This window comes from Anomaloglossus baeobatrachus, unplaced genomic scaffold (assembly GCF_048569485.1).
Source record: "Anomaloglossus baeobatrachus isolate aAnoBae1 unplaced genomic scaffold, aAnoBae1.hap1 Scaffold_830, whole genome shotgun sequence".
NCBI classification, from domain to species: domain Eukaryota; kingdom Metazoa; phylum Chordata; class Amphibia; order Anura; family Aromobatidae; genus Anomaloglossus; species Anomaloglossus baeobatrachus.
In genome coordinates, this window is record NW_027445218.1 from 63,003 (window position 1) to 75,657 (window position 12,655).

At 49.5% G+C, this 12,655-nt stretch overlaps 1 protein-coding gene across 1 annotated transcript in view; it reads right to left on the minus strand.

Annotated features, from left to right (window-relative positions):
- LOC142288452 (FAST kinase domain-containing protein 1, mitochondrial-like) overlaps window positions 1–6,961 on the minus strand; it is a gene marked incomplete at its 5' end in the record, with an annotated part of 63,526 nt that extends 56,565 nt beyond the window's left edge. The window contains one exon of the mRNA XM_075333512.1: window positions 6,851–6,961. Coding sequence (XP_075189627.1) covers window positions 6,851–6,961 — 111 coding nt within the window. The remainder of the gene's footprint in view (window positions 1–6,850) is intronic.
- Window positions 6,962–12,655: the final 5,694 nt, after the last annotated feature.

Below are 12,655 nucleotides of genomic sequence, written 5' to 3' on the forward strand. Positions count from 1 at the left end.
ACAGGTCATCAAGCAATATAATAAGACATTATCCACAGCCACGTCATGTCCTCCATTCAGAAGAGAAGCTAAGGCTAGTTTCACACATCCGGCTTTTCGCCGGTTTGCCGGATTCGGCACACACCATTACAGTGTATACAGTACAGTGGCAGCGCGACAAGCGCCGGTCACATGCTGTCATGTGACCGGAACATGTGACCCGGAAGTTGCAGCGCTGCCATTGTTCTGTATACACTGTACTAAATTCCGCCGTATCCGGCAAACCGGCGAAAACCCGGATGAGTGAAACTGGCCTAAGACAAGGTGTCCCAGATGTTATATGACGAATCACAACAGGACCACAAGCCCCACTGAGGTCTGTCTGGGTTTTCGTCACTTTGATGCTAAAAATAATACAAAGCACTGCCCCAATGTCATCAAATGTTAAGAAACACCCAACAGAATCTCCATAAAGTGATGACTATTCCTTCCTCTAGCATCAAAGACAATCTACGTCATCCCACCGAAATCATAATCAAGGGTGGGTTCATCTGGCCATCAGCGCCTTCTCGTTGTACTGTGTGGCACACTCATGTATTCTCTATGGGCACTGTGGAGTAATCCACTGTCAGATTCATCTGTCAAATGTTAATCTGCCTGAAGAACAAGAGGATCCGGCAAAAAAATAAGAAATATATATAATATATATATATATATAAAAAAAAAAAAAAAATCGACCAGTACTTATTTGCTAGGGGAGAGGCCAGCCATTCCAGCCAAAAAAGTCAGCTGTTTTTCATTTCATGTGTATGAGGACCTTAAATCAGTCTGATTACAGAGGTAGAAGTTAAAGATGGTGCAAATCGATTACTGACAAGGCCGCTGGACCCGGTTCAGCCAATCTGTGGAAATCAAACGGGAGCCCTGCAAACCGCCTCCTACCTGATGGTTTGGCACGGTGTCACATTTTTGTCACTGTGCGACAAGGACGTCTCGCTCATAAGGCACCTCATCAGGTGGCCACAGATTATCGACGTGGCCACTGGACTTAGTCCTGTGAATCGATTTGTAACTATCTATACTGGGGATGAGAAAGATTAGTATTGATCATAGGGGCAGATATTTTTCTTAAATTCCTGCTTCCAATCACACTGAAAAATACTAAAAGCGTCTCTCCAGCCTGAAATGGCTGATTACAGGGAACAAAAAAGACTGCATCCATCTGCACAGTACACGGAAATATGGCTGAATATATTATGGGCAGAGTACAGACTATGGCTAATGAACTGGATAGGGTTCTCCTGGTCTCATATGTTGAGCTTGGGTCAGGAGAGCATCACCTGGTCCTGCCCCGTACCCAGACCGTGATAATGCACAGTTGAATTTGGCCCATATCAGACTGGACAGAATGTCATGAGATGTTCAGCTCTGCACACACCTGCTGACACTTTGGCATCAGACTCTGTTCACAACTGCAGAGTCTGACATGCAATCTGAGGCTTGTGGAGTGTTTAGCCTGAGCCGGGCGTCGGCTGGTTCAGGTTCACTGTTCTATAGCTCTGCAGGAGTAAACCCCTGCAGACTGGTGTGCAGGACCTAAAGGCTCAGGTTTCTGATTGCCGTGTGCAGCTGTCTCCTCCCTATATTAACCCCTTAGTGACGGACCAGTGTCACTTCATGAGGTTATAACTCTGGAACGCTTCAACGGATCCCAGTGATTCTGAGATTGTTTTTTCGTCACATACTGGACTTCATGTTAGTACCAAATTTAGGACAATATTTTTTGCGTTTATTTATGAAAAAAATTGAATTTTGGCAAAAATTTTGAAACTTTAGCAATTTTCAACTTTTTAATTTTTATACCGTTAAACCAGAGATTTCTGTGACACAAAATAGTTAATATAAATAATTATAAATAAATAATTCCCACATGTCTACTTTACATCAGCACAATTTTGGAAACAAAATTTTTTTTTGTTAGGAAGTTAGAAGAGTTCAAAGTTTATCAGCGATTTCTCATTTTTACATCAAAATTTACAAAACCATTTTTTTAGGGACCACATCACATTTGAAGCGACTTTGAGGGGCCTAGGTGACAGAAAATACCCAAAAGTGACACAATTCTAAAAACTGCACCCCCAAAAGTACTCAAGTTTATTAACCCTTCAGGTGCTTTACATGAACAAAAGCAATGTGGAATGAAAAAAAGCAAAAATTAAATTTTACCTAAAAATGTTGCTCTAACCCAAATTTATTCACTTTTAGAAGAAATAACACAACAAAATGGACCCCAAAACTTGTTACCCACTTTCTTATGAACGCGCCAATACCCCACATGTGGTCAGAAACCTCTGTTTGGACAAATGGGAGGGCTCGGAACAGAAGGAGCAATATTTGAATTTTGGAAAGAAAATTTGGCTGAAATAGATTGCGGGCACCATGTTGCATTTACAGGTCCGCTAAGGTACCTAAACAGAAGAAACCCCTCACAAGTGATGCCGTTTTGGAAACTAGACCCCTCAAGGCTTCTATCTAGGGGTATAGTGAGCATTTTGGATCCACAGGTACTTCACAGATTTTGTTATCGTTCCGTTGTCATATTGAAAATTTTAATAATTTTCTCAAAAATGTTGCTTTAGCATTAATTTTTTCACTTTTTTTAGAGGTAATACCAAAAATTTGACCTCAAGGTTTGTTACCCACTTTTTTATGAGCGCGGTGATACCTCACATGTGGTCTGAAACCTTTGTTTGGACAAATGGGAGGGCTTGGAACGGAAGGAACAATATTTGAATTTTGAAAAGGAAATTTGGCTGAAAAAGATTGCAGGCACCATGTCACATTTGGAGGTCCCCTAAGGTACCTAAACAGCAGAAACCCCGCACAAGTGACCCCATTTTGGAAACTAGGCCCCTCAAGGAATTTATCTAGAACTTTGGTGAGTACCCTGAACCCCCAGGTGCTTCACAGAATTTTATAACGTTGAGCCATGAAAAAAAAAAAAAAAAAAATTTACCACAAAATTGTTATTTCAACCAGGTAGCTTTTTTTTTTTTTACAAGAGTAAAAGGAAAAAATTCAGCATAACATTTATTATGCAATTTCTCCTGAGTTTGGCGATACCTTATATGGGGTGGAAATCAACTGTTTGGGCGCATGGCAGAGCTCGGAAGGGAAGGAGTGCCATTTGAGTGCAAAATTGGCTGGAATCAATAGCGGACGCCATGTTGCATTTGGAGAGCCCCTGAGGTGCCTATACAGTGAAGCTCCCCAACATGTGGCCCCATTTTGGAAAATAGACCCCAGAAGGAATTTATCTAGATGTATGGTGAGTACCCTGAACCCTCAGGTACTTCACAGAAGTTTAGAATGTTGAGCTGTGAAAATAAAAAAATACATTTTTACCACAAAATTGTTATTTCAACCAGGTAGCTTTTTTTTTTTACAAGTGTAAAAGGAAAAAATTCAGCATAAAATTTATTGTGCAGTTTCTCCTGAGTTTGGCGATACCTTATATGTGGTGGAAATCAACTGTTTGGGTGCACAGCAGGGCTCGGAAGGGAAGGAGTGCCATTTGACTGCAAAATTGGCTGGAATCAATAGCGGACGCCATGTTGCATTTGGAGAGCCCCTGAGGTGCCTAAACAGTGGCGGTCCCCCACAAATGACCCCATTCTGGAAACAAGACACCTCAAGGCTTTTATCTAGGTGTATATTGAGCAGTTTGAATCCAAGAGTACTTCACAGAATTTGATAAGCTTAGGTTGTCATATTGAAAATTTTCATTTTTTTCACAAAAATGTTGCTTCAGCATCAAATTTCTTACTTTTTCAAGAGACAACAACAAACCGTGGACCCCACAGGTTGTTATCCAATGTCTTATAAGCACAGGGATACCCCACATGTGGCCAAAAACCTCTGTTTGGATAAATGGGAGGGCTTGGAATGGAAGGAGCACCATTTGAATTCTGGAAAAGTTTAAATAAATTGCGGGCACCATGTCACATTTGCAGGGCCCCTTGGGTCCCTATACAGCAGAAACCCCCCCACAAGTGACCCCATTTTGGAAACTGGATTTTATTCAGGACTATAGTAAGCATTTTGAATCCACAGGTACTTCACAAAAATGTTGCTGTAGCAACAAATGTCTCACTTTTAGGCTATGTGGCCATGATCCAGCGACACGGCGTCCAGTACACAGTGTCAGCCTTCCTGCAGAGATGTGAGTGTTGTCCACGGGAGAACGCAGCTGCCCATGCCCAGGATTTGGGTTCAGGCTGCTGTGGAGCTCTATGCTACCTGCAGAGAACACTCATCTCCGCAGCATAAATTGACATGCTGAGGCTCGGGAAGCTGCGCCACACATCAGTGTATTCTGCGGAGAAAAGAAGCACAGTGGGAACGGGATTTCTAAAAATCCTTCCACTGTGCTTCTACTGCACAACGCAGCGCTATGGATGCAGGGAAAACACTCTGCGCCCAAAACGCTGCAAATCCTGATTATGGGCACATAGCCTAAAATGCTACAATGGATGAATGGATAGATGTCAAACATATATAACGTCCCACCCCCCTGCATATTCTAAGCTGGCGCCCTTTAGTGCCTTTCATGTGGCACTAAAGGGTGCCTAGCCTTGTATTTAGCCCCCCAAAAAATTAATAATTAAAATAAACGACGTGGGGTCCCCCCTATTTTTGATAGCCAGCTAGGGTAAAGCAGACAGCTGTAGCCTGCAAACCACAGCTGACAGCTTCACCTTGGCTGGTGATCAATTTGGAGGGCTCCCCAGGCATTTTTTTAAAAAAAAACAAAAAAAAAAACCGTGGGGTCCCCCCCAAATTAGATCACCAGCCAAGGTGAAGCGGACAGCTGGGGTCTGGTATTCTCAGGGTGGGAAGAGCCATGGTTATTGGACTCTTCCCAGCCTAAAAATAGCAGGCCGCAGCCGCCCCAGAAGTGGCGCATCCATTAGATGTGCCAATCCTGGCGCTTCGCTCCAGCTCATCCCGCGCCCTAGTGCGGTGGCAAACGGGGTAATATACGGGGTTGATACCAGCTGTAATGTCACCTGGCATCAAGCCCTGGGGTTGGTGATGTCACGGCATCTAAACAGATACCCGACATCACTAACCCAGTCAGTAATAGAAAAAAATAAAGACAAAAAAAAATTTGAAAAAAAAACTCCCCGAAACATTCCTCTTTCACCAATTTATTGAAAATAAATACATTTCGGTCGCTGTAATCCATTTTGGAGGTTTCTCGGCGACTCAGGACCTTCTAGAATATGGGGGGTACGTTCAGGGAACGCATACCCCATTTTCTGGAAGAGCAAGCTCTCCATGAGCAGTGTGGGTGCAGTAATCTGAGAATACTGCACTCACACTGCCCCGGTCCAACCTAGGGCAGAGTGACCTGCAGTAACCTCATTCTAGAATATGAGGGGCACGCTCACAGAACGTACCCCCCATTTTCTAGAACAGCAGTCTCTCCATGTGAGGAGTGTGGCTGCAGATTACCGCACTCACCCTCCCCCGGTCCACAGTGCAGCAGCCTGTGCAGCAGCGACGTCAGCGTCCCTGCTTGCAGGGATCCAGCTGACAGCCGCTGTCTGCGCATGCGCCGCCAGCTTTCAAGAAGGAGGCGGCGTGATCGCGGGGACGGAGCACCAGCAGCCAGGTAACGTAAAACCGGGGGCTGGGGGGGGTGACGGGGGGGGTGACGGCGGGACCTGGGGACAACTTTCTGCCGCATGTGACATGTCACATGCGGCAGAAAGAGCAGGATGAATGCGGTCGCGCGCTACTGTGCGCTGCGCGCCGCCATCTTCCACGCTCCGGAGGGGGGAGGGCGGAGCGGCTCTGGAGAACCGGAGGGGGCTCCGGGGACCAGAGATCTCCGGTGTACCGGAGGAGGGGTCAGGGGGAGAACATTTCCCTCCGATCTGAAATGTTTGATCATTTCAGATCGGAGGGAAATGAATGCAGGCGGGAGTTTTCAGCGCGCGTCGGCGCAATCTTGGATTTTCTGGAGGGGGGGGGGGGGTTTGGATAGATTTCTCCGGTACCGGGGGCTTTGGGGGCACTAAGGGCTCATATTTATTTCTCATCTGACATGTTTGATCACGGCAGATGAGAAATAAATCAATTTTACCGGCCATTTATTTTTTTTTAATGTTGTCGCCAGTATACGGTGTATACCGGCGATCGCATTAACGGGATCCAGAAAAAACACCCCGATTCATAATCTGGGGGGGTCTCAGCTACCCCCGGTAGCTGAAACCCCCAAGATTTTCGGTCGCTGGGGGGCGCTACAGGGTTTTTTCGGAACAGAATAAATACCCTGTTTTGCCGCCGCTTTAAGTCGTACGGCCGTCGTTATGAGGTTAAGCACGCCTTTCTTCCTTTTTGTGCCGGTGACAGCTTATGCGATCCAGGTCTTGTTGTTGCTCCTGTTTATGGTGATTTGTGTTGCGCTTCTGAGTGGTGTGAGTGTTCCCTACTTTTTCGTTGTTCCCTAGTACCCATACTGTCTCTCCTGTATGGCTTGAGTGCTGTATGTACGAGTTTCCGTTCCTTCTTGACAGTGTCGTTTTGTGGGGTTTTGTCTTTGCATTTTCCGACCTGCCCCGAAGGCGGGGGAGAGGGGGAGTGAGATCAGGCTCCAGACAGGAGTTAGGGTCATGCTGGGGGCTCAGACCTGGTTACCATCAAAACTACCTTTGAGATAAAGGACAGTGCAGGGTCACGAGTCTTTGGGCCAGCCTAGGGGCCCCTGTCCTGTCTCCATATACCCCGTGACACAGGAAGGATTCCAGCACCAAACTATTTGTGGCTTAGAGAATCCACATCTAAGAGATGGATAAAAACTTACTTCTGAATGAGCACAGGATTTTTACACTCTGCTTCTGCCATGGTCTCCAAGATGTAAACCAAACTGATATGATGGATCTTATTTGCCAGTATTACAAGGTCATCTTCAAGCCTGGAGAAAAAAAAAGAAAAAAAAGAAGGGAATTTTGTTTACTTACCGTAAATTCCTTTTCTTCTAGCTCCTATTGGGAGACCCAGACAATTGGGTGTATAGCTTCTGCCTCCGGAGGCCACACAAAGTATTACACTTTAAAAAGTGTAACCCCTCCCCTCTGCCTATACACCCTCCCGTGCATCACGGGCTCCTCAGTTTTGGTGCAAAAGCAGGAAGGAGGAAACGTATAAATTGGTCTAAGGTAAATGCAGTCCGAAGGATGTTCGGAGAACTGAAAACCATGAACCAAAAGAACAATTCAACATGAACAACATGTGTACACAAAAAAACAACCAGCCCGAAGGGCACAGGGGCGGGTGCTGGGTCTCCCAATAGGAGCTAGAAGAAAAGGAATTTATGGTAAGTAAACAAAATTCCCTTCTTCTTTGTCGCTCCATTGGGAGACCCAGACAATTGGGACGTCCAAAAGCAGTCCCTGGGTGGGTAAAAGAATACCTCGATAAAAAAAGAGCCGAAACGGCCCCCATTTACAGGTGGGCAACCGCCGCCTGAAGGACTCGCCTACCTAGACTGGCGTCTGCCAAAGCATAGGTATGCACTTGATAGTGTTTCGTGAAAGTGTGCAGACTAGACCAGGTAGCTGCCTGACACACCTGCTGAGCCGTAGCCCGGTGCCGCAATGCCCAGGACGCACCCACGGCTCTGGTAGAATGGGCTTTCAGCCCTGAAGGAAGCGGAAGCCCAGAAGAACGGTAGGCTTCAAGAATCGGTTCCTTGATCCACCGAGCCAAGGTTGACTTGGAAGCCTGCGAACCCTTACGCTGGCCAGCGACAAGGACAAAGAGCGCATCTGAACGACGCAGGGGCGCCGTGTGAGACACATAGTGTCGGAGTGCTCTCACTAGATCTAAGGAGTGCAAATCCTTTTCACATTGGTGAATTGGATTAGGGCAAAATGAAGGCAAGGAGATATCCTGATTGAGATGAAAAGGAGATACCACCTTAGGGAGAAATTCCGGGGCAGGACGCAGAACCACCTTATCCTGGTGAAAGACCAGGAAGAAGGCTTTGCATGACAGCGCTGCAAGCTCCGACACTCGGAGTGATGTAACTGCCACTAGAAATGCCACCTTCTGCGAAAGACGTGATAAAGAGACATCCCGCAGCGGCTCGAAAGGTGGTTTCTGAAGAGCCGTTAACAGGGTGCTAAGGTCCCAGGGTTCCAGCGGACGTTTGTAAGGTGGGACTATGTGGCAAACTCCCTGCAGGAACGTGCGGACCTGCGGAAGCCTGGCTAGGCGCTTTTGAAAAAATACGGAGAGCGCCGATACTTGTCCCTTGAGAGAGCCGAGTGACAAACCCTTGTCCAGTCCGGATTGAAGGAATGAAAGAAAAGTGGGTAAGGCAAACGGCCATGGAGTAAACCATTATCAGAGCACCAGGATAACAAGATTTGCCAAGACCTGTAATAGATCTTGGCGGACGTTGGTTTCCTGGCCTGTCTCATGGTGGCAATGACATCCTGAGATAACCCTGAAGACGCTAGGAGCCAGGACTCAATGGCCACACAGTCAGGTTGAGGGCCACAGAATTCAGATGGAAAAACGGCCCTTATGACAGCAAGTCTGGGCGGTCTGGAAGCGCCCACGGTTGACCCACCGTGAGATGCCACAGATCCGGGTACCACGACCGCCTCGGCCAATCTGGAGCGACGAGAATGGCGCGACGGCAGTCGGACCTGATCTTGCGTAACACTCTGGGCAGCATCGCCAGAGGAGGAAACACATAAAGCAGTCGAAACTGCGACCAATCCTGAACTAATGCGTCCGCCGCCAGAGCTCTGTGATCTTGAGACCGAGCCATGAATGCCGGGACTTTTTGTTGTGCCGTGACGCCATGAGATCGACGTACGGCGTTCCCCAGCGGCGACAGATCTCTCGAAACACGTCTGGGTGAAGAGACCATTCCCCCGCGTCCATGCCCTGACGACTGAGAAAATCTGCTTCCCAGTTTTCTACGCCCGGGATGTGAACTGCGGAGATGGTGGAGGCTGTGGCTTCCACCCACTGCAGAATCCGCCTGACTTCCTGGAAGGCATGACGACTGCACGTGCCTCCCTGGTGGTTGATGTATGCGACGGCAGTGGCGTTGTCCGACTGGATACGGATCTGTCTGCCCTCCAGCCACCGATGGAAAGCCAATAGGGCTAGATACACTGCCCTTATCTCCAGAACATTGATCTGAAGGGAAGACTCTACCGGAGTCCAGGTTCCCTGAGCCCTGTGGTGGAGAAAAACCGCTCCCCACCCTGACAGGCTCGCGTCCGTGGTGACCACAGCCCAGGTTGGGGGTAGGAAGGATTTTCCTTGCGATAGAGAATTGGGAAGGAGCCACCACTGAAGAGACGTCTTGGTTGCAAGGGAAAGAGAGACGTTACTGTTGAGGGAAGTCGACCTCCTGTCCCATTTGCGGAGAATGTCCCATTGGAGTGGCCGCAGATGGAATTGCGCGAACGGCACTGCCTCCATCGCTGCCACCATCTTCCCCAGGAAGTGCATGAGGCGCCTCAAGGGGTGTGACTGACCCCGAAGAAGAGATTGCACCCCTGCCTGCAGAGAAAGCTGTTTGTCCAGCGGTAGCTTGACTACCGCTGACTGTGTATGAAACTCCATCCCGAGGTAAGTCAGTGATTGGGTCGGTGTCAACTTGGACTTTGGGAAGTTGATGATCCACCCGAACTGCTGGAGAGTCGCCAGAGCGACGGTAAGGCTGTGTTGACACGCCACCCGAGAAGGTGCCCTGACTAGGAGATCGTGGGATAGGCGTGGGATAGGTGAGATAGGCGTCGTGCGAGACACGTAGATCCGGAGTGCTCTCACTAGATCTAACAAATGCAAATCCTTTTCACATTGGTGAATTGGATGAGGGCAAAATGAAGGTAAGGAAACATCCTGATTGAGATGAAAAGGGGACACCACTTTGGGGAGAAAGTCCGGGACCGGACGCAGAACCACCTTATCCTGGTGAAATACCAGGAAGGGGGCTTTGCATGACAGCACTGCAAGCTCTGACACTCTTCGGAGTGATGTGACTGCCACTAGAAATGCCACCTTCTGCGAAAGACGTGATAGAGAGACATCCTTCAGCGGCTCGAAAGGTGGTTTCTGAAGAGCCCGTAGAACCCTGTTGAGATCCCAGGGTTCCAGTGGACGCTTGTAAGGTGGAACTATGTGGCAAGCTCCCTGCAGGAACGTGCGGACCTGCGGAAGCCTGGCTAGACGCTTTTGAAAAAACACGGAAAGCGCCGAGACTTGTCCCTTGAGAGAGCCGAGAGACAAACCCTTGTCCATTCCGGATTGAAGGAAGGAAAGAAAAGTGGGTAAGGCAAACGGCCAGGGGGTAAACCCCTTATCAGAGCACCAGGCTAAGAAGATCCTCCAAGCCCTGTGATAGATCTTGGCTGACGTTGGTTTCCTGGCCTGTCTCATAGTGGCAATGACCTCTTGAGATAACCCTGAGGACGCTAGGAGCCAGGACTCAATGGCCACACAGTCAGGTTGAGGGCCGCAGAATTCAGATGGAAAAATGGCCCTTGAGACAGCAAGTCTGGTCGGTCTGGGAGCGCCCACGGTTGACCCACCGTGAGGTGCCACAAGTCCGGGTACCACAACCTCCTCGGCCAGTCTGGAGCGACGAGGATGGCGCGGCGGCAGTCGGACCTGATCTTGCGCAACACTCTGGGCAGCATTGCCAGAGGAGGGAATACATAAGGCAGTCGAAACTGCGACCAATCCTGAACTAAGGCGTCCGCCGCCAGAGCTCTGTGATCCTGAGACCGTGCCATGAATGCCGGGACTTTGTTGTTGTGCCGAGACGCCATGAGATCGACGTCCGGCGTTCCCCAGCGGCAACAGATCTCTTGAAACACGTCCGGGTGAAGAGACCATTCCCCTGCGTCCATGCCCTGGCGACTGAGAAAGTCTGCTTCCCAGTTTTCTACGCCTGGGATGTGAACCACGGAGATGGTGGAGGCTGTGGCCTCCGCCCACAGCAGAATCCGCCGAACTTCTTGGAAGGCTTGACGACTGCGAGTGCCGCCCTGGTGGTTGATGTACGCGACCGCCGTGGCGTTGTCAGACTGTATGCGGATCTGCCTGCCCTCCAGCCACCGATGGAACGCTTTTAGGGCTAGATACACTGCCCTTATCTCCAGAACATTGATCTGAAGGGAGGACTCTGTCGGAGACCAGGTTCCCTGAGCCTTGTGGTGGAGAAAAACCGCTCCCCACCCTGACAGACTCGCGTCCGTCGTGACCACAGCCCAGGATGGGGGCAGGAAAGATTTTCCCTTCGACAGGGAAGTGGGAAGAAGCCACCACTGAAGAGAGGTCTTGGCTGCCAGAGAAAGAGAGACGTTCCTGTCTAAGGATGTCGACCTCTTGTCCCATTTGCTGAGAATGTCCCATTGGAGTGGACGCAGATGAAACTGCGCAAAGGGAACTGCCTCCATTGCTGCCACCATCTTCCCCAGGAAGTGCATGAGGCGCCTCAAGGGGTGTGACTGGGCCCGAAGGAGAGATTGCACCCGTTTGCAGCGAACGCTGTTTGTCCAGCGGTAGCTTGACTATCGCTGAGAGAGTATGAAACTCCATCCCGAGGTAAGTCAGTGATTGGGTCGGTGTCAATTTTGACTTTGGGAAATTGATGATCCACCCGAACCTCTGGAGCGTCTCCAGAGCCACGGTCAGACTGTGTTGACATGCCACCCGGGAGGGTGCCTTGACTAGGAGATCGTCTAAGTAAGGGATCACCGAGTGGCCCTGGGAATGTAGGACCGCCACCACGGATGCCATGACCTTGGTGAAGACCCGTGGGGCTGTCGCCAGGCCGAAAGGCAGTGCCACAAACTGAAGGTGTTCGTCCCCAATGGCGAAACGCAGGAAGCGTTGATACTCTGGAGCGATCGGCACGTGGAGATAGGCATCCCTGATGTCGATTGATCCCAGGAAGTCTCCTTGGGACATCGAAGCGATGACAGAGCGGAGGGATTCCATGCGAAACCGCCTGGTTCTCACATGTCTGTTGAGCAATTTGAGGTCCAAAACGGGACGGAATGAACCGTCCTTTTTTGGTACCACGAACAGGTTCGAGTAAAAGCCGCGACCACGTTCCTGAAGGGGAACGGGGATCACAACTCCTTCTGTCTTCAGAGTGTCCACCGCCTGAAAAAGTGCAACGGTTCGCTCGGGGGGCGGAGATGTTCTGAAAAAACGAGTCGGAGGATGAGAGCTGAACTCTATCCTGTAACCGTGAGACAGAATGTCCCTCACCCATCGGTCTTGGACATGTGGCCGCCAGGCGTCGCAAAAGCGGGAGAGCCTGCCACTGACCGAGGATGCGGTTTGGGGAGGCCGAAAGTCATGAGGAGGCCGCCTTGGAGACGGTGCCTCCGGCGGTCTTTGGAGGACGTGACTTAGACCGCCATGCAGAAGAGTTTCTCTGGCTCTTCTGTGGCCTGTTGGACGATGAGGATTGGGACCTGGCTGAGGGCCGAAAGGACCGAAACCTCGCTTGAATTTTTCGTTGCTGAGGTCTCTTTGGTTTGGGCTGGGGTAAGGACGAGTCCTTTCCCTTGGATTGCTTAATAATTTCATCCAATTGTTCGCCAAACAATCGGTCGCCAGAAAAGGG